The sequence below is a fragment of the Oenanthe melanoleuca genome, chromosome 23, assembly GCF_029582105.1.
Source record: "Oenanthe melanoleuca isolate GR-GAL-2019-014 chromosome 23, OMel1.0, whole genome shotgun sequence".
Lineage (NCBI taxonomy): Eukaryota > Metazoa > Chordata > Aves > Passeriformes > Muscicapidae > Oenanthe > Oenanthe melanoleuca.
The window spans coordinates 2822669-2841274 of record NC_079356.1 but is presented as its reverse complement, the minus strand read 5'-3'; the positions used below and the strand labels follow the sequence as shown (position 1 = coordinate 2841274).

Genomic DNA, 18606 nt, shown 5'->3' with positions numbered 1-18606 from the left:
GGGAACCCTGTGCTAGCCAGAGCCCTGTGCCCTGTCTGAAGTGGCCGTACCATCATCACACCGTCGAGGAGCCCCAGCTGTGCCTTGGGTGCCGACTGCAGCCGCTCCATGGACCACTTCTCGATGATGGAGGACACGTGCGGGTTCTCCACGTTGAGGATCCGGAATCCGGTCAGGTTCACCCCAGAGTAGCGATATGGTTCTAGGTCTAATGCATAAAGATCCTTTAAAAGAGAGAAATGGGTTTAAACATTTTGCCGAGCTTTTGTTTTGTTTGAGTTTTGCGCGTCGGTGTTTGGAGTGAGACGGCGGAGCCCGCGGGAGGTGGGAGGGAGTGCAGATCCCTCAGGAATTAGAGGATTGTGCTGTCTGCTGCCATCAGCTGCTTGCCGAGGCCTGGAGGTGTTGGTGGAGTTTGGGTGCCGTATGTGCAGGTTCCCCACAGGCAGCAGAAGGGAACTCCCACCAAAGAACTTGTCAGCATGAAAGAGGGGAGAGGACTGGGGGGAGAAAAGCAGAATCACTCTGAAAAAAGAGATTTGTGACCCAGGGAGGGGGGACAAGGCAGAGGTTCTGTGTCTGGAGCTCCCATGGGCCTTTCCACGGAGGATTTGCTGGCAGTGCTGAGACCCACGGGCGCTGCGGGTGGCAGAGTCGCTCGGAATGCAAAACACCAATTTGCAGAATACCAGGGAGGAACTGGGACGCGAGTCTTGACATTCCAACCAGCCCACACAGTCTGCAGATGAATGAGGGTGCCCTTTATATGATGGGAGAGCCAGAGCCAGGCAGTGCTGAGCTGCTGGCCTGTGAGCAGCGCTCAGCGAGGGCACTGGGAGCACTGGGAGCACTGGGGGAACTGGGAGTACTGGGGGAACTGGGAGCACTGGGGGCACTGAGAGCACGGAGAGCACTGGGGGCACTGGGGGAGCACTGGGAACACTGGGGGCACTGGGAGCACTGGGGGAACGAGGAGGGGGAACTGGGAGCACTGGGGGAACTGGGGGAACTGGGAGCACTGGGGACACTGGGGGAGCACTGGGGGCACTGGGGGCACTGGGAGCACTGGGAGCACAGAGAGCACTGGGAGCACTGGGGGACACTGGGAGCACTGGGAGCACAGAGAGCACTGGGAGCACTGGGGGCACTGGGGGACACTGGGAGCACTGGGAGCACTGGGAGCACTGGGGGCACTGGGGGACACTGGGAGCACTGGGGGCACTGGGAACACTGGGAGCACTGGGAGCACAGAGAGCACTGGGAGCACTGGGGGCACTGGGGGCACAGAGAGCACTGGGAGCACTGGGAGCACTGGGAGCACTGGGGGACACTGGGAACACTGGGAGCACTGGGAGCACTGGGGGAACTGGGTTAATGGGAACCATTGGCTGGATGGGACATATTTCATCAGAATTTATCCTGAACAATTTCTGCCAGAGTTTCGTGGCAGAGTGAATGTGGGGAGGTGCAAAGGCAGCACCACAAGTTGTCTGCAGTGGAGCGTGGGGGTGAATCTGTGACATTCACTGCTCTCACAAGGGCTGATCACAGGGATTTTCAATATGGGATGAGAGGCTGAGGCTGTGCTGGGGCTGTTCTGTGCTCTGTGAGGGGCTGTGCTGGGGGGACACAGCAACACCCATCTACAGCACCCACCTGCACAGGGGGCTGTGAATCCCAAACCTGCTGTCCTAAGCACAGCACAACAGCAGCAGCACCCACCAGCAGCTGAGGCATCCTTCTGAGTGGGGCAGTGAGGGTTCTTGTGGCTGTTTTGCTTTAATAAGCTTTGGGGGTTTGATTTTTCTGTAAGCTTTGCCCCAGCCTCTGCAGCCCCAGGGCTCAGTGCTGATGTGAGTGCTCAGACCTGCAGGTGCAGCAGGGACCAAATCATTAATCACCCTACAATGGCAATTGGGACTCGGGTTTTTGGGCTGTCTTTTAACCCTGAAAAATTGCAAGTGCAAACCTGCACATTCTGTTAAAGTGCACTGTGAAAACCAAGCCACAATGTTGATTTTTAAATGACTTCAGGGAGCTAAGGGCAAATACAGTGGTTTGACCTCAGACAGGTGCTCATGCCTCTGGCTGGGAGGGGGGACAGCAATTCTGTGCCTGACCTGCTGGAATGGGTCTGTTTCTTCTTTTTAATCAGACACTTCAGTTTGTATTCCAGAAATTGTTGTGAGGAAATAATTTTTGTTGCAAAAGCTGATGATTTCCTGCTCAGAATGTGACTGTATGTGACAAATCAGATCCCTGAGCTCCAGACCCCATGGTCTCTGCTGCCCATCTGTCAAACCACCAGCCCTGGCCACCTCTCAGGTCCCACAGGTATTTTGGGTGCTGTCCCTGCCCTGCTGCTCCCCACTGACCTTTCCTTTCACCAAGTTCCTATAGAAACCAGCCTCCCATCAGGGCCCCTCCTTGGCTGCAGTTTAAATCTCAGCTGCAGCCTGATTTATCACCTCCAGGAATCAGAGGATAATTCAGAACACCAGCTGAGTGTCAGGACTGTGGATGGGAATCATCAGATCAGTTTCTTCTGGATTTTCTGCTCCTGCACAGCCACAAATTGAAACATCTGGTTCTATTTTCCACCTCATCTACATTCCCTTTCACTCATTATTTTCTGTGCTGCAGATTAATTCTCCCCTCCACCCTAAACTGTGTTCCTGTGATGCTCTCCCCCTTCCCCAGCTCACCCAGCTTGGGCTCCTTGGTGGTGGCAGCAATGCTGGGGAGTGATTTCAGTGCATCCCACATCCTCAGTGGTCCAGGAGGAGCATCCCTGTTTCCTGCTGCCCAGGGCTGAGGAGTGCCCACAGCTCTGCCCTGGGCTGTGGCCACGTCTGCAAAGCCCCATTTTACAGACTGCCCCACAAGAGTGCAGCTCTGGGCTCTCCCTGCAGGGGCTTTGGGTGTAAAATCTGAGTGTGACAGAGACCAGCACTCATCAGAGATCCTCCTCCTGCTCCTCCTCCTCCTGTGGAAAAGGCTGATGGGGCTCTTCATGCTGGAGTCAGTGAACTGTAGTCGTGCTGCCTAGCAAAATGTTGAAGCATTTCATGCCAAGTGTTGATACACTGTGCTCAGTATTGACTGGGGACCTTTTAGAAACATTCAGTATAACATAATAGACTAATTCATTAGCACCCCATGGGTCTCGTACTGGGGAAGCTGAAGCACAGGCATTGCAAGCTAGGAAAACATTGCCTTAAGGAATGACAGATTAAAATATCTTTCCCATGATATAACTGTTATTTCAGGAAAGTGGCATTAATTGTGATTGCTTATCTATTAATTTATTATAATTCCTCTTTTCCCACCTCCAGGCTGTACCTACACATGAAATGTACTCCAGGCTCAGCTGGGGCTGATTAATAGGAGGTTATCTGGGAAATGCTTAAAGCTGCCTGGAATAGATAATGGCAGCAGGGGTAATTAAAATGTCATTTGCATTTGAAAAATAAATTTTGTAGTTTTTAAGGGTTAGTTTAGTGTGTTTCTTTCCTAAAGGCAAAAAGATAAATTGGGTTTTCAAAATCACACAAAAATTCAACAGTAGATTAGACAATAGCATCTTAAATGGAGAAAGAAGTGACCCTGCCAGGAAAGCCAAAAGCCTCCGAGAGTCAGAGAGGAACAGAGGGGAGTTAATGTCAGGCTGAGCTCTCCTCCTGCAAGACAAACCTGCAGGGCTGAAGCTTGGACCACAGCAGGGCTGCTCTGGCTCCAGAGGGCTCCTGGTGCTGATCCCCAGCTCTGCTGGACCAGGTCACACCAAACCCAGGTGGTGGCTGCAGCCTGGCACTCTCCCTGTGCTCAGTGTGAGCTACACTGACATCAAAATGACTGGGGGGAAATAAAACCAGAGCCCAGCTCTGAGCACTCCAAAGGAGTGAGCTAAGGGCAGGGGAAGGAAGAAGTGGCATCTCCCAGGCTGAGCACTGGGCAGTGCTGCAGGGCAGAGGAGCACAGCCAGGTCACTGCCTCTCCTCCTGGGGTCCCAGATCCCCCAGTTCCTTCTGTTTCCCACCCCACTGCAGGGTCAGACCCCCATCCCACCCCCAGATACTTTACCAGAGTGGTGAAGATGAAGTGGTAATATTCTGTCATCATCCCCATCGCCATGGCCTTAAGGAGAGGAGGGACAAGGGGTTAGTGAAGGGATACAAGAGTGTAACAACAGCCATGCAACACAAAACTCAGAGCTCGTAGGTAAATGTGGCAGGAGAGACCTGGAAACACCAGGCTGGACTCAGGACTGAGCTCATGGAGCAGCTCAGCCATGCTCAGCCAGCAAGAGGCACATGCTGAGCTGAGCTGAGCTCCTCAAACCATTCTGAAACCATGGCAAAGCCTCAGTGTCAGCTGCCATGAGGGCTGGTGGCATTTCTGGGTGTCCCTGGGTGTGCCAGGGCACTGTGGCACTTTGTTCATGGTGCAGGGTCCTCCAGGGCCACAGCCCTTCTCCAATACCAAGCACTGAGCAACCCCACATAAAGCTGTGCAGAGTGGCCATAAACAACCTGTTCTTACAGTGCCACAGCCCTGCAGTGGCTATGGAGGCAGCTGGGAGGGTTTGGATTTCTGACACGTGTGATTCTGGGGCTCTGCATCCCCTCCTTCAGTCCCATCTGTGCAGAGAGCACAGGGAGCTCCTGCCTCTGTCCCTCCCTGCTGAGCACAATCCTGACTCAGGGTCTGCTCTGGAAGTGGGTCAGGCACAAGGATGGGGAGGGGGAATATCCCCTGTCCTCAGCTTGTGGAGATCATGGTCCTGAGAGCCCTTGGCCAGCAAAGCCTGAGGCTCCCTGCCAGCCCCTACACGGAGGATGCTCCTGCAGATTGCTGGGATTTGCATAACTGAGCACTGGAGAGAACAGGCTGTCCTGGAAGCCCTTTCAGAGGACATCCATGGGCTGAAGGGGCTGGATGAGCACGTCCAGACCCTCCACAACATGGGGGGAGCACATTTCAGTCTATGAGAAAGGTCACCTTGAAGCTGGTGGCTGGTGGCAGGAGGATTCCTGTGGGTTTGGCTGGGATGCTGACTGTGTGAGCGTGTTTTCTGGAGAAAACACATGCAAGAGCACTTTAAAATCCCCACTGATGGGAAAGTGACTTCAAGTCCCCCCAGGAAATGTTTGCTTCCCTTGGTTTCTGCTAAAATTACTAGGGCGGAATTTTCCTCCGAGGAAGGAAGTGACAATCTGAAAAGAAGTGAGATGTCAAAAAACAAGGGGAAAGGAAAGGATCTGGACTGCCAGCTAGATATTGTGACTCTAGAGTGTGATTTCACCTCAGGTTTCCTGCTCTGGAAGTAGCTTTTAGGAAATCTGGGTTTTTCCCTGTGGCCATTCACTGTCCTGTCCCCCAGCCCCTGGTCAGTGGATCCAGGGGCTGCAGTGCAGATCTCTCCCTCCTGCACACTCTGCTTCAAAAAGCTGGAGCAGGGAATGGCACCTCAGTATGGGAAGCATCAGTTCATGTTGGGGAGCCAGTCTGGAGCCAATAATGAGATCTGGTTCATGTTCTGCAGCTGGATCATTCTGGCTCTGGCTGAGGAGCCCAGACTCGCTGTCAGAAGGAAGATTCAGCTTCCCAGCACTGGCAGCCTGGGGCAGGATGCACCTGGGTTTGTGGGGAAATGAATAAATGATCATCCTGGTGGATAAGCCACAGGCAGTGGCCAGGATGAGAGCAGGAGCTCAGTCAGAGCTGGCAGGCACAGCTGGGACAGGGCAGGGCAGCCTGGGAACAGACCTGGGGTGATAACAAGGGACCAAAACTGAGGAAGGACAGAGAATCTGGGAAAGAATAACAAGCAGGACTCACTCTCTGATAGGTTTCTACAATAATTTGTTTTCCAAGAGGGCAAAATAATATCTGGTCACTCCAAGGGAGCCAGGCTGGAGCAGTAGGTGACAGTCTCATCTGTACAGTTGGGCTGGTTTATGTGTTGTTACTCATGGATTACTAATCCATGGGGTTTTTACTGCTCCAGTTTAAAAAAACTGCCCAGATGATCAGTGCTGTGCTGTGGAACCTCGAGTCTCTGGGGAGCAAGATCCCAACTGGCACGATGGTGAGTGCACTGCTCAGCCTGACCTGAGCTGCAGGGGCTCAAACCTTCTGTGTTTTCTGAAGATGTGCAGTGAAAATCAGTGTCAAGGGGTGGAAATTCTAGCACAAGTCTGTGCACAGGGGTGGCAGCAGGGCCAAGAGACTCCAGGGACTCCATCCAGCCAAACGTCTGCAGAGCTGACTGGTGTAGTGACCAAAACGTTACAAAAGGCATATAATAGCAATAAAATATGAATATTACTGATTCTGGCATAAACAGAATGCTGAGCCTTCCTTCCTGCTGTGCTTCTTTTTATTATTTTTTTTTTTTTGCAGTCCATTATTTGTTCTGTGCATTGTGCATTTCTTGCTACAGGTAGAAAAGTGAGGAAAATCTGAGGTTCCTAAGCCTCCTAATCTTCAGCAGAGGTGGGTAACCTGCAGGTTGTGGTGCACTGCTCCAAACCTGCCTGATGCCACAAACCAGAGTGGCCAGGCATGCAGAGACCACACAGGCTCTGGTTTGGGTTTGTGCAACTTCCCAGACTCTGAAAACACCCCAGTATTTCCCTGAGTAAAAATAGACTGTTTTGTATTGCTGAGCTGAAATCCATGGCTCCAGGTCCTGACAAAACCCCGACACACACACACAGAAACCCAGCCAGAAGGACTTAGAGAGACTTGTCTCCCCTGGTCCCCCCTCTCCTCCATCTTCCTCACTCTGCACCGGCAGTGATGAGCTGAGCAGATGGCACAATAAACTATAATAAACTGCATAATAAGTGAGCAGCACCAAACACAACCAGCACGGGAAAATAACTGGCAGGAGACAATAAACCCCTTCTATTGCTTCCCATAATAATCCCTCCCAGGCTTTCCAAGTAGTCTCAGCACTTCCCTTCATTTTGCCTCGAGAAGGCTCATGCCTTGTGCTCACTTTTCTCATCCCTTTGGGGATTTATTTAATCTGGGTGGTGGTGCTGTGCTGGGCTGATGGGAGCAGTACTTTCAGGGCTGGTTTTTAGCCTTTTCCTCTGCCTCACATTGACCCTGACACCCAAAGGCACTCGGGAATGAGCAGCAAGGAGGAACTCGTGGAGGAAGAAAGGAGGGAGCCCAAATGAATGGAAAATCACTGACATCTGGCTTAAAGTCCAAGAATTGCAGACAGTGCTGGGGAAGGGAAGGCACAGAGGATGCCATCCCTCCTGGCTGGGCCTGGCTGGGATGGAGGAGGAAGGCTGGGGCTGTGCAGCTGCAGGGAGAGCCACAGAACTGCCCAGCGCCAGCCTGGGCGCTGCACTTGGCACAGCCCCTTCTCCTCCTGTAACATTTGCTCATTCTCACCCACAGCCACTGTTTGTTACTGCCAGTTTTCCAGCTAAAATGCCACAGTCTGTAGGAATCCAGCAGTGTCCTTGAAGGATGGGCAGGCTGTAGCTTTTGGGGTGGCTGTGGGTTGTGTCCCAAGGGGACGCTGCACCCCAGGGAGGGCTCACTTCTCATTCTACAGGCATGGGCTGCTCAGCAGGCACTTTTTGCCTTCCTGCTCACCTGCTTGAGGATCTGAGCTGCCATCAGGTGGCTGCAGTCGAAGATGATGCGGAACTCCCTGCCCCTCTTCATCTCCTTGAGCAGCGGCCGCGCGTCGTCCGTGTCCAGCGGCAGCTGGCGGATCTTCAGGCGGATGTTGTAGCGGGACGGGGCCATGATGAGCTCCTGCAGCCTGATGAGGCCTTTGGGAGTCACACAGAGACAAACCTGCAGGTTACAGCTCTGCCTTACCCACCTCAGGGCTTCCCCTCTTCTCCATCCATCCATCCATCCATCCATCCATCCATCCATCATCCATCCATCATCCATCCATCCATCCATCCATCCATCCATCCATCATCCATCCATCCATCCATCCATCCATCATCCATTCATCATCCATCCATCTATCCATCCATCCATCCATCCATCATCCATCCATCCATCATCCATCCATCATCCATCCATCCATCCATCATCCATCCATCCATCCATCCATCCATCATCCATCCATCCATCATCCATCCATCCATCCATCCATCATCCATCCACCCATCCATCCATCCATCCATCATCCATCCATCCATCCATCCATCCATCCATCCATCATCCATCCATCCGTCCATCCATCCATCATCCATCCATCCATCCATCCATCCATCCATCATCCATCCATCCATCCATCCATCCATCCATCATCCATCCATCCATCCCTAATGGGTACCAGAACAAAAGTGTCACACATCAACCATCAACCCCAGAATGGCTGTTCCTGATGGTTCCTGCCACCACTGCAGCCAGTAGAGCATCCACCCTGCACTGGGTGGGAAAGGGAGAGCAGCAGGTTGGTCCTAACCTCAGACACCTCTGGGATCACAAAAAAAATTTCTTAAGCAGATGTGCCCTTGAGAAAGGACAGGATGAGATAATCAGCTGCACAACAAATTAAAATCTGCATATTTACCATGCACAGCAGCAAAAGGCAAAAATGAATATATGCTTGGATTTATGAGTCGTGGAGATCGTAACACTTAATCACAACTCGTAACTTCCTGCTACCCTCAGAATTCATCTCTGTTTCCTGCACAAGGCAAAGAGCCATGGTGGATGCAGCTGAGCAGGAATTATTGGGATCTGGTGTTGCAAGGAGAATTTCAGCAGATGCCTATTGCAAGGGGGAAGAGAGAAGCGTGTCCCTTTGCATAGAAGGAACACATTAGAATGTGCCACGAAGGGAACATACTGTGACCCACATTTGCAAAACAGGAATGTCAAACTGTGTTCTCATCAGCCCTCCCCTAAAGAAACCATTTGGTTTAGTGAAATTAGGTTGGACAGGCTATCCAATGTGGCTTTTGTTTTTTTTTTTGGGGGGGTCTATATCTAGAGCTGTGCAGCGCTTTGCTTTGTTTAACCATCAACAGCTTTCCTTACACAAAGAACTTTGCCAGCCCTGTGTTACAGAATTATCTAGAAAACAAAAAACTTTCCAGAACTGCTTTTGGTTTTAGCTGGGAACTGCTCCCTCCATGGCAGCTGTGGACAGGGGCTTTTCTGTTGCAAAGTGCCAGAAGAGCCAGGCTGAGATGGTCACCCCATGTCAATGAGCCCCACCACGACCCTTTGCCAGCTCACTGCCCCACTTATAGATCTTCGTGAATGAAATGCTCCAAAAGCTCCCAGGGCTGCCCACAGCACTGTCCAGAACTCCTCACTGCACCAGGCATCATCTTGAGAGGGTTCATTGGAAAAGTTCCCAAAGGCACCCAGGACAGGAAATCTCCAAGATTCTTCCTCTGAGCTGCTTTACCCACCTGTGCTGTCGTCGTACACCACTGTGGCTGACCTCCACTTCAGGTACTGCACCAGGTCCAGGATGGCGTGGCTCAGGGAAGCATAGTCAGGATACAGGTTGACATAGAAAGTGTCCTTGTTATCCAAGGGGTGATGCTTCCACCGGAGCTGTATGTGGGGCACCTCCAGGGCGTTGCAGATGGACTGCACAGCGTTGGTACAGGAGCCTTGGGAAGGTCCAAATATTGCAACCACCCCCAGAGCGAGCTGGTCACAGGCTGGAGGAGGAAGGGAGGGATGTCAGCAAAGCATGGGGCAGCCCTGGGCACAGCCCAGACACTCCTGGGCACTGGTATTGGGTAATTGCAGCAGTGGTGAGGCACAGGGAGAGAGGATGAGTTATGCCACGTGGGTCTGGACTGGTGGTAGAGGCACAGAGGAGTTCCAGGCTCCTCTGAAGGAGCCTCCACCACAAAACCATCTAAAAAGGGACAGGGGGGGTCACCTGGCTGGCTGGGAGCACTGAGCTCCCTCCTGGTGATGTCCCTCCAAAGCTGCCAGCTCACTCAGCAGGTTTCCTTTGTCCCCAGCCAGAATCAAACTCCACGAGCCCACAGGTCACCAGCTCACAGCCTTTGCTGTGCAATCCCTCCCCTTCAGCAATTCAAGAGTGCTGCTGTTATCCAGTAATCAAAAGTGACTGTTATTAAGGGAACAGAGCATCCATGTGATGGATGTGAGCACTGCCAGGGATGCAGCGACACAAACACAGGCATGGCCTCCAGACCTTTGCTCAGGATTAGAGCAAACGCTGAAAGGAGTTCTGTGAGGTTTTCAGAGGGGAAAAAAGGTACTTGTTCCCCTTGTATTAAAATGCCTGAGGAAGGTGAGCTCCAGCAGGAGTTCTCATCCAGATCACTGGTGAGAGCAGGACAGAACAAGCTGCTGGTCTTGAAGCCAGACCTTTCTCACGCTGAATAAATGTCCACAAAGCTGCTCAGAAGTTTGCTCTGCTCTTACCTTTCTTAGTTGCTTCAAAGCTGTCGTGGAAGTGTATCCTCTGGATGTCATAGGTTAGGGTTGTGTTGGGCAGCAGAGTTCTGTTCCTGTTAATGATGTTGGCGGAAAATCTGAAGGCTTGTTCCTCAGCACTCATCACCTGCGTGTTGGGGCCGTCTGCATACTCAAAAATTCCTCCTGCAAGGCAGAAAATCCCTCCTTTGAGCCTCAGTTTCACAAACTCGTGCAGTGTGGGGGTTGTACTGTTGGCTGGATGGTCACTGGACAGACTCAGGAGCTCTCTATTTTCTGTTCTTGAGGTTTGTGGTTTATTATAAAGGTGTGGGTGTAAGAGAGAGTGTAGAGCATGGAGAGTAAGAGAGCAAGAGATAAGAGCAAGGGGGTAAGAGAGAGAGATTTCCCATTTACAATACAATAAGTATTCTTCTATGATGAATATTCTAATTTCCAATAACCAATCTAATACAATACACTAATTTCCTAATATTTGCATGCAACCTATAGGAACTACTAAATTACCATGTTTTATGGCTTTCTTGTCTTCAGACCTTTCCTGCCAGGCTTGGGACAGGATGTCTGTTGGTTCTTTGGTGTTTGTGGCATTTGGTATCATCTAAACAAAGGAATAGCCCTCAAGCCTTCACATGTATGTTTTCAGCATCTATGTCAAAATATGCCAACATCTCTGTTTCATCTGTTGTTTCAGAAGCACTTGCTAGGCACTTATAAGATTTTTCTATTCCCTCCCCAACAATGCAGCAAAGTGAGAAAACTCTTGGAACGTTTGCAGGTGGAGCAGGGATTGCTTGAGGACCTGCCCTGTACTGAAATGAAGACAAGAAGGATTGGGTTTTTCTTATATCCTGGTCTATGGGAATGTTCAGGGTGGCAGCTTTGTGGGGCAATAACAGGTGGTTTAAAGTTTTGGAATATTTTTACCAGCCAGATAAGTGGCTTCCCATAAAACTTTAGGAGCAGCCCATGGGAGGTGGACAGGCTTATTGCCCAACTGCAGGGAGGCTCCAGGTCTGTGCCATGAGGAGTTACTGGGCACAAAACTGGCTCTGCCCTCCTCCTGAAATCCTCCTGCCTCATCACCCCCTCTGGTCCCCACACAAGGGACAGGCAGGGCAGTGCTGCTGCTGGCTATTTTCAGTGCCACTCTCAGTTCCCTTCTCCTTTTTTATTGTTCCTCGTGTTTAGTTCTCCAGGTTTTTAATTCAGACCAGCAGAGACTTGGGGATTTTCCTACCCTACAGCTCCTCTGCTCAGTAATGCACATCTCAGATGAAGCTTTCCTGTGTACAAATGTTGTTAATGCCATTACACCTCCCCAAGGGCAACAAGCTCATGTCACAGCATCCCTGGGTTTCTTGGCTCCGTGTCTGTGAGTCCTGTCCTCAGTTCCCACTGACAGCCACTCTAATTGGAGTGACTTGGAGCAGGCATGGGTTATGTAATCGTGTGTCCTTGTCTCTGAGATGCAGGAGCCACCCTGCACCCCCCACAGAACCACAGAAAGACACAAACCTTGCTCTATCTTATTCAAAAAGAAAACCAAAATAATTAATGGATGAGCGAAATAAGCAAGTACAATTGGTAACAGATGGTCTCAGGCTTCATTAGCAGAAGGAAAATCTTCCTCTTCAATTTAAGATAGTCCTCAAATATTTTGTTGTAGACAACAGATGTCTGCTCAGCCCTCCTGGCTTTCAGGCAATGCCATGAATCCTTCTCCAGAGCACATTTTCTATAGTTTTGAGGCAGTCTGGTGCTAGCCAGGAGTTCCAGCTTGGCCAGAGCCAGGCTGACAAGCTGGCTGATGGCCGTGCTCTGGGTGTCCTCCTGGGAATGTGCCCAGAGCCATGGCCTGGTGAAGCCCAGGAGGGATGGCTGGAGGTGTTCTCAGCAAGGAAGCAGAAGGATTTACAAAAGACTTTCTGCTCCCCTGGATGGTGACAAGTCCCTTTCCTCCTCTTCCTCTTTGTGCAGTCTTTGTGCATCCGTGTCCCCAGTTGTGAAGTGAGTGTGGGAATTAATTTACATTCACAGATATGGAAAAAGTTTGAGCTGTTCCCTGCATGTCTCTGCTAGAAAAAAAACAATGAACTCATTGCTAATTTTGGTAATAGGCAGAAGAATAAAGAAAGAAAGAGGCTGAATGCTCATTCTGGAGCATGGTTTCAGTCTCACATGATTTCCAGCCAGTCACTCACAGGCAGGTTTTCAATCCAGGATGCTGAGCAGCATAGGCAGGAGTGTAGCAGAATTGTCCACATGCCTCATTCTCACTGGATTGTGCCAAAACATTTGGGTTTTGACGGGTGCAAAGAAAATTATTCATCCACATCAAAGTTTGCACATGCTGGCAGCTCAATACATGTTTCTTAGGGCAGAAGAAAGTTCATCTATAATATTAAATCAGACAGAATAAACAAAACTAAACTGAGTGTGAGATTCCCTCCACCTTCCTGTTCAAAGCTTCACTGTCCAGACTGTTTAGTCAGGGATTTTTTGTTTTCTAGCATGGTCCTGAAGTGACAGCTGGTTAATGTTATATTGGTTATCCACTAGCTGGCATTAGGCTTTCTCCAAGTCCAGAACTTTCAGGGTTGCCTTGGAGCATGTCCTGCTATAACAGAATATAGAAGGGCTGGATATGTGGATTATTGGTGTTTGATCCTAAGTAAATTCCTGTTCCAGACATCCAGCTGGATGTAATAGGCTTTTTGACAGGAAAAATGAGAGAGCTGACAGGCAGCAGGGACGTGTTTCCATGTGTTTCCCACTGGAAAACTCACCAGGAATACTCTGGGACATTGGGAATCTCCCACAGTCACTGAGGAGTCACCACATGGCCCAGCCTGGTCTTTGCTCAGAAACTGGGGAGACTGGGAGCACCTGAAGCCAGATCTGTGCAGGATTGATGGCACATCCCCTTGGATCCTCACATCCCTCTTGGCTGCACGCCTCTCCTTCAGAGATGTTCATTCCCATCATTATTTAAAGAGCCTAATAACTGCCTTGAAACAGCTGATTAATGCATAATCTTCATCATGATTACACAGCATAACTGGCATTAATTTGCAAAGCCAGCTAATTATGAAAATAATTGTTGAAGTTCTTCCATTTGGGCAAAATGGAGACGCTCAGCTCGTGGCACTGAGGGCACGAGGGATGTGACATCAGCTGGGCTGGGGGACCCAGGGGTCCCCGTGAGCCTCAGCAGGAGAGATGAAGGAACAGGGCTGGGCAGCTGTAGGCAGCTCCATCCAAGTGATCCCACACAGAACTTGGGCAGGAATCTCCTCTGGCTTCACTCTCACAAAGAGTCAGTGGGTGTGAAAAGTCCACAACAAAGCAGCGTCCACTTTTATACACAACATGTCAACAAACGCCACCCAAGACAGTACAGCTGAAGCTTATGCAGTGTTGCTGTCCCTCTCTAAACCCCTGCCCCATTTTGGGAACCAGTTCCAATGTTTTGTGACCACTCTGTGGTGCTTTCCTGTCTGAGCAGGTCTCAGCTTCTCATTCCTTCTTCCTTCCCCTCCTGTGGCTTGGCAGAGAGATAAAAGATGGCTGTGAGCAGGGCTGTCCTGCTTTGTGACATCCTCCTGAGGTTTGGGAGAAGATTTGCTGCCTGATTTATGTGTGCTGTTCCTGTCCAGTCAATAGAGCCTGAGGGCTCCCCACTGCAGCACCATGTGCTGTTCAACACTTCAGGTTGGCTTTGTTTGCATAGATATTTCCCCCTGAGAACCTTCTTTTTTATGCCATGTTTGGGGGGCTTTGGTGCCCAAGGCTGGGAGTCAGCCTTGTAGAAGATGCCTCACACTGTTGATGAAGTTTATCAGCTTATCACTTATTTTACATAATTTTTGATGAACTCATCCATTATTGTATCTGACTTCTTGGATTTTAAAATCAATCCCAGGCAGGTTAAATAATTATTCAGTTGTCTTTTACTCTTAAAGCAGACTAATTGCTCTCTGGAGAATGTCAGCCAGCGTATGGGAAAACACACTAATTACAATCAACCTCGTGTCTGACTGGTTAATGTTATTTTATTTTATGACCTCGACACTGCTGCTAAGGTGAGTTTTCAAAATCTGAAATGAGATTCCAGAGCAAATGCCTGGAGCATCTGGACCAGAAGAGGAATAGTGGGGCTGGGCAGGCAGAAGGAGCCTGGCCTGGCACAAGGGGAAGTTTGGCTGAAAGCCACAGAGGGTTTCACTGAACTTAGGCCTCTCTTCAGGGTAAAACCTGGATCACAGAACACCTAAAACCCCTTTGATGGCAATCAGAACAGGCCCAGGTTTGTCTGCATCCAGCAAAACTGCACTGCATTCTTCTGTCCCCAGAGATGGAGCTGGAAGAGCTTGGGAGTGGCCCCAGGATGGAGCTAAAAAACAGTTGGACAATGGGCTGGGAACCTTCCTCCACTACTCCAGTGATCCTGGGACATGGCTCAGTGCCAGTGCAGTTATTTTTAGCTTTGTCAAGAGCTAAGTCAAGAAAGTCAAAGTATTTTAGGTTTTCGTTTCTCCCCCCTTTTGCTTTTTTACCAAAACAAACAGCTTCATTCTCAGAAAGAAAATTCCAGCAGCCCTCAGCGTGTGGTGTGATCTCTTATCTTCTACTCCTTATAAATCATGGAGTTATTTAGCTTTGAAGAACAACTATTTCTGATAACACTTTTCTCTCCCCCGCTGACAGTGTTGCTCACACATTCAGACAGCTCTGACAGCCTCTTTCCATGTGACATCCGGGAAGAAATACCTGGTTTGAGGCAGCTCTTAGTGAGGATGGAGCCAGCACAGCTCCTCAGGGACATGCAGCTCCTGGTCCCTCTGCCCAGAGCTGGGGTTTTGTGTTTTTTTTGGTTTTTTTTTTTTTTTTTTTTTTTTCTCTGAGGTTATAAAATGTTTTTGCTGTTGCCTTCTGAGGCATGGGGCTTGCCCTCTTCTGAGGACAAATCACTGTTTTGGGGACAGTATTAGCAAGTGGGCTGATGAGGACAGGTACACAGAATTTAGTGCCTTTTCCTGCAGATGCTGCTCCACAGGTCCCTGAGGCAGAGAATGGAGAGTCTTCCTCACAGAGCTGCCTCCCTGGAAAGGATTGGAGAACCTGACACTTCTGCTTGGCTGGCAAGTTCAGTGGGGAAAATCTCACTGTCATGTCCCCTGAGAGCTGCTGTTTATACTGCAGCATTATATAGAGAAATGAGATAACACTGCTGGGAAGTGAAATAAAGTTCCCTGGAGCACGAGGTTGTGGCTGGGAATGGGCTTCAGCTCCCAGAGCCTGCCCATCCTGGGGGACTGTGGCAGTCTCAGGTGCTATAATAAGGATGCAGAGAGAGCAGGGAAATCCAGAAGGCAATAAATATCAGCAAAACAAAAAGGGAAAGCAATGACAGATTTATTCACAAGAAATCTCTCCTTGCACCTTCCCCCCAGGAGCTGCTGCTGTGAGATTCTCCACGAGTGTGCTCCAAGGAGCTGGTCCTGTGCTCAGCCCAGCATGGAGCAGAGCCCCCAGGTCTGGTGCTGATGCCAGCTGATCCCCAAGCAGAAACAAACAGAAACAAGCCCACCCTATGAACTGATGAGTGAGGAAAGCAGTGCCAGGAGTGCTGGGGGTTCCCACCCTTGTTACTCCTGGGGAGCCCCTGCTGCAGAGAGCTGCAGTGGATCCCCCTGCCCCTGCCCCATCCAGCCCTGTGTTTCAGCTGGCAGCATCCTGGACGTGCCCAGCCAGCACAACTTGCAAACTGATTGAAACAAACCTTCTGGGAAGGAGCTGGAGATAATTCCCGCGGTCTGTCAGTGGGTTTTTGGTTTGACAGAGCAGCAGGATGTGAGTCCCTGTCCCTGACCCCCTTCAAGTGCTGCTGATCATGCACTGGCCCTGTCACTTCAGGGTGCTGCTGCCTAATGTGATGCAGCACAGCCACGGATCCAAAGCAATTTCAGGCTTCATCACGCCAGGGAGCCCCTGAGCAGGGCTGGGGGCTGAGCTGGCCCTGCCCACGGGAGCTCCTCACTCTGGATGCTGATTGCTGAACACCCAGAGCAGGATCTGCCTGGGATGTGGGGAGAGGAGTAACCTCAGCAGGTGTGTCTGCATCACTGGTGCTCACACGCTGCCTGCGCTCACTGTGCGACTCTTTTGTGTAAATTCAAAAGGCACCAGCCTGTCCCTGAGCTGCTCCCACCCTGGCAACTCCCTGGCTCTCAGGTCTGAGCCATTTCCACCTGCTTTTGCCCACTTTCATGGCCCATGGCATACCTGCCCACTCAGGAGCTTTTCCTGTGCCCACAATACCCTACAGAGAAATGGAGCCAAGCAGGGGCTGAGCACAACTTCTCTGGGCTTGGGTTTGGGTGTTCCTGAATTCCTCAGCACACCTGGCTGGATTTGCTGCCCAGCATCCTTGGGATGTTGGATGGAGCTTGAATCTCCTGTGAGCTCAGAGGACAGACAGGCACAGTGGGGTGGAAGATCCCCCCAGTGTCCCCAAACACCCTCAAACGTGACCAGGAATGTTTCTATTCCAGCTGCACCATGGAATCAAACCTGAGTGGGAACAGTCCCACTGTCACCTCCCTGGTCACTCAGGGGGTGCCCCTGGGACCCCACGGGGGCTGGTGGAGGAGCTGATGGACAGACACACATCCCCAGTGCCTCGGATTCCACCACATGGTGCAGCGGGAGGCAGAGCCAGGTACTCGCTGAGTAATGCCAAGAGAATGAATTCAAGCAGAAAATCAGACACACGAAGTGAGAGTGTGTCCCACAAGGAGGGATTTCCCGCCTGCCAGGACAGAAATCCCATCACAGCAGGTTGATCCATTCCCAGGAGACGGTGTCTCCTTCTTTTCTAATTTTGGTATTGAATATGCAAAATCCTATTTCATTTGCTCTGAATTAGGCACTTCATGTCACAGGGGGTGACATTCTTCTATGTATAAGCTGCTTAACAGATGAGCAGTCAAGTGGCAAAGCAATACATTATTAATGCTTCTGGTTAAATTAACTGATTAAAACCACTGGAGCTAAAATGTATGTATCAGCACTTTACCCACACTAAATGGGGAATTAATGGAACATGGCAGGTTGTGTTTTTAATGAACAGCAGATAGGGAAGGTCTGGAAAGGTTTGTCACTGCTCCTGGGGACGACCTGTTGCATCCTGGACGCTGGCAGCGCTCATCCCCACAGGCCAGGACAGAGCAGAACAGGCTGTGGCTCCTAGAAACAAACTTCTCATTGCAAACCCCCCTCGTTTGGCCTAATTGGCAGCATTTCCTCTGCCATGCTTTGAGCAAGCTGTTGTGGTGTTGCACGTTTGACATCTGAGGAGGAGCGTGACCCCGACCAAGGGAGCGGATCAAAGCGCTAATCTGAGATCAAAAGCCTTCAGTGGTGCCACAGCAGAAATAAATTAAGTTAGCAACAGATTCCTTAATGATATTTAAATTTCTAATTTGCATAATACATGATTAAAATAAAACGGGCTCTTTTTTTTTTTTTTTTTTTTTTTTTTTTTCCTAAGCAGGCTCAATTAATTAAAAAAAAAAAGAAAGCATCGTAATCTCAGAGGAACAGATTAGCATCAAGATAAAGGAAAGGAAAATGCCATGAAACTTTTGATTTACCCAACATTCAGCTCACAGGAAATGCAAATGTCCCAAAGTGACTGTGGAGTTGCAGAACTCCCCTAGGGCTGATGTCCCAGTGACACCCAGTCCCACCACAGCCCTCGACACCGGCTGGGAAAGGCTCCCACAGGCTCTGAGTGTCTCATTTCTCTGCACAAGGGAGATTTGGCAGCTTTGTGCTTATCCTGTCCTCGCTGTGGGACACCTCACCAGGTATCTGGGATTATTTACCAGCTCAGGTTTGTGTGTGAGCTGCCCAGAATTAAATCACAGTGTTAATTCCATCCTCCACTCTCTGCCACTCCTCTGCCAGGGAGGGGCAGCTGGGCTGGACTGTGCCACCAGTCCCCCCATGCCCATCCCTGCCCTCCTGCTCTGAGCAAAGCCCAAAACCTCCCCAAAACAGCCTGAACTCAGCAGGTGTGTCCTGGGAATCCCCCATGGCTGGATAAATCAGGCACAATCAAATGTCACTTTTATGGCAGGGCTTGGGGCTGAGAGTGACACTGAAATGTAT

The 18606-nt window shown here is 50.4% G+C and overlaps 1 protein-coding gene across 1 annotated transcript in view; it reads right to left on the bottom strand.

Moving 5' to 3' along the window:
* GRIK3 (glutamate ionotropic receptor kainate type subunit 3) overlaps positions 1 to 18606 on the bottom strand; it is a 107663-nt gene that overhangs the window by 38970 nt on the left and 50087 nt on the right. Inside the window, exons 2-6 of the mRNA XM_056509341.1 lie at positions 10417 to 10593; positions 9417 to 9674; positions 7624 to 7805; positions 4084 to 4137; positions 51 to 224 (exon numbers count right to left, since the gene is read on the bottom strand). Coding sequence (XP_056365316.1) covers positions 51 to 224; positions 4084 to 4137; positions 7624 to 7805; positions 9417 to 9674; positions 10417 to 10593 — 845 coding nt within the window. The remainder of the gene's footprint in view (positions 1 to 50; positions 225 to 4083; positions 4138 to 7623; positions 7806 to 9416; positions 9675 to 10416; positions 10594 to 18606) is intronic.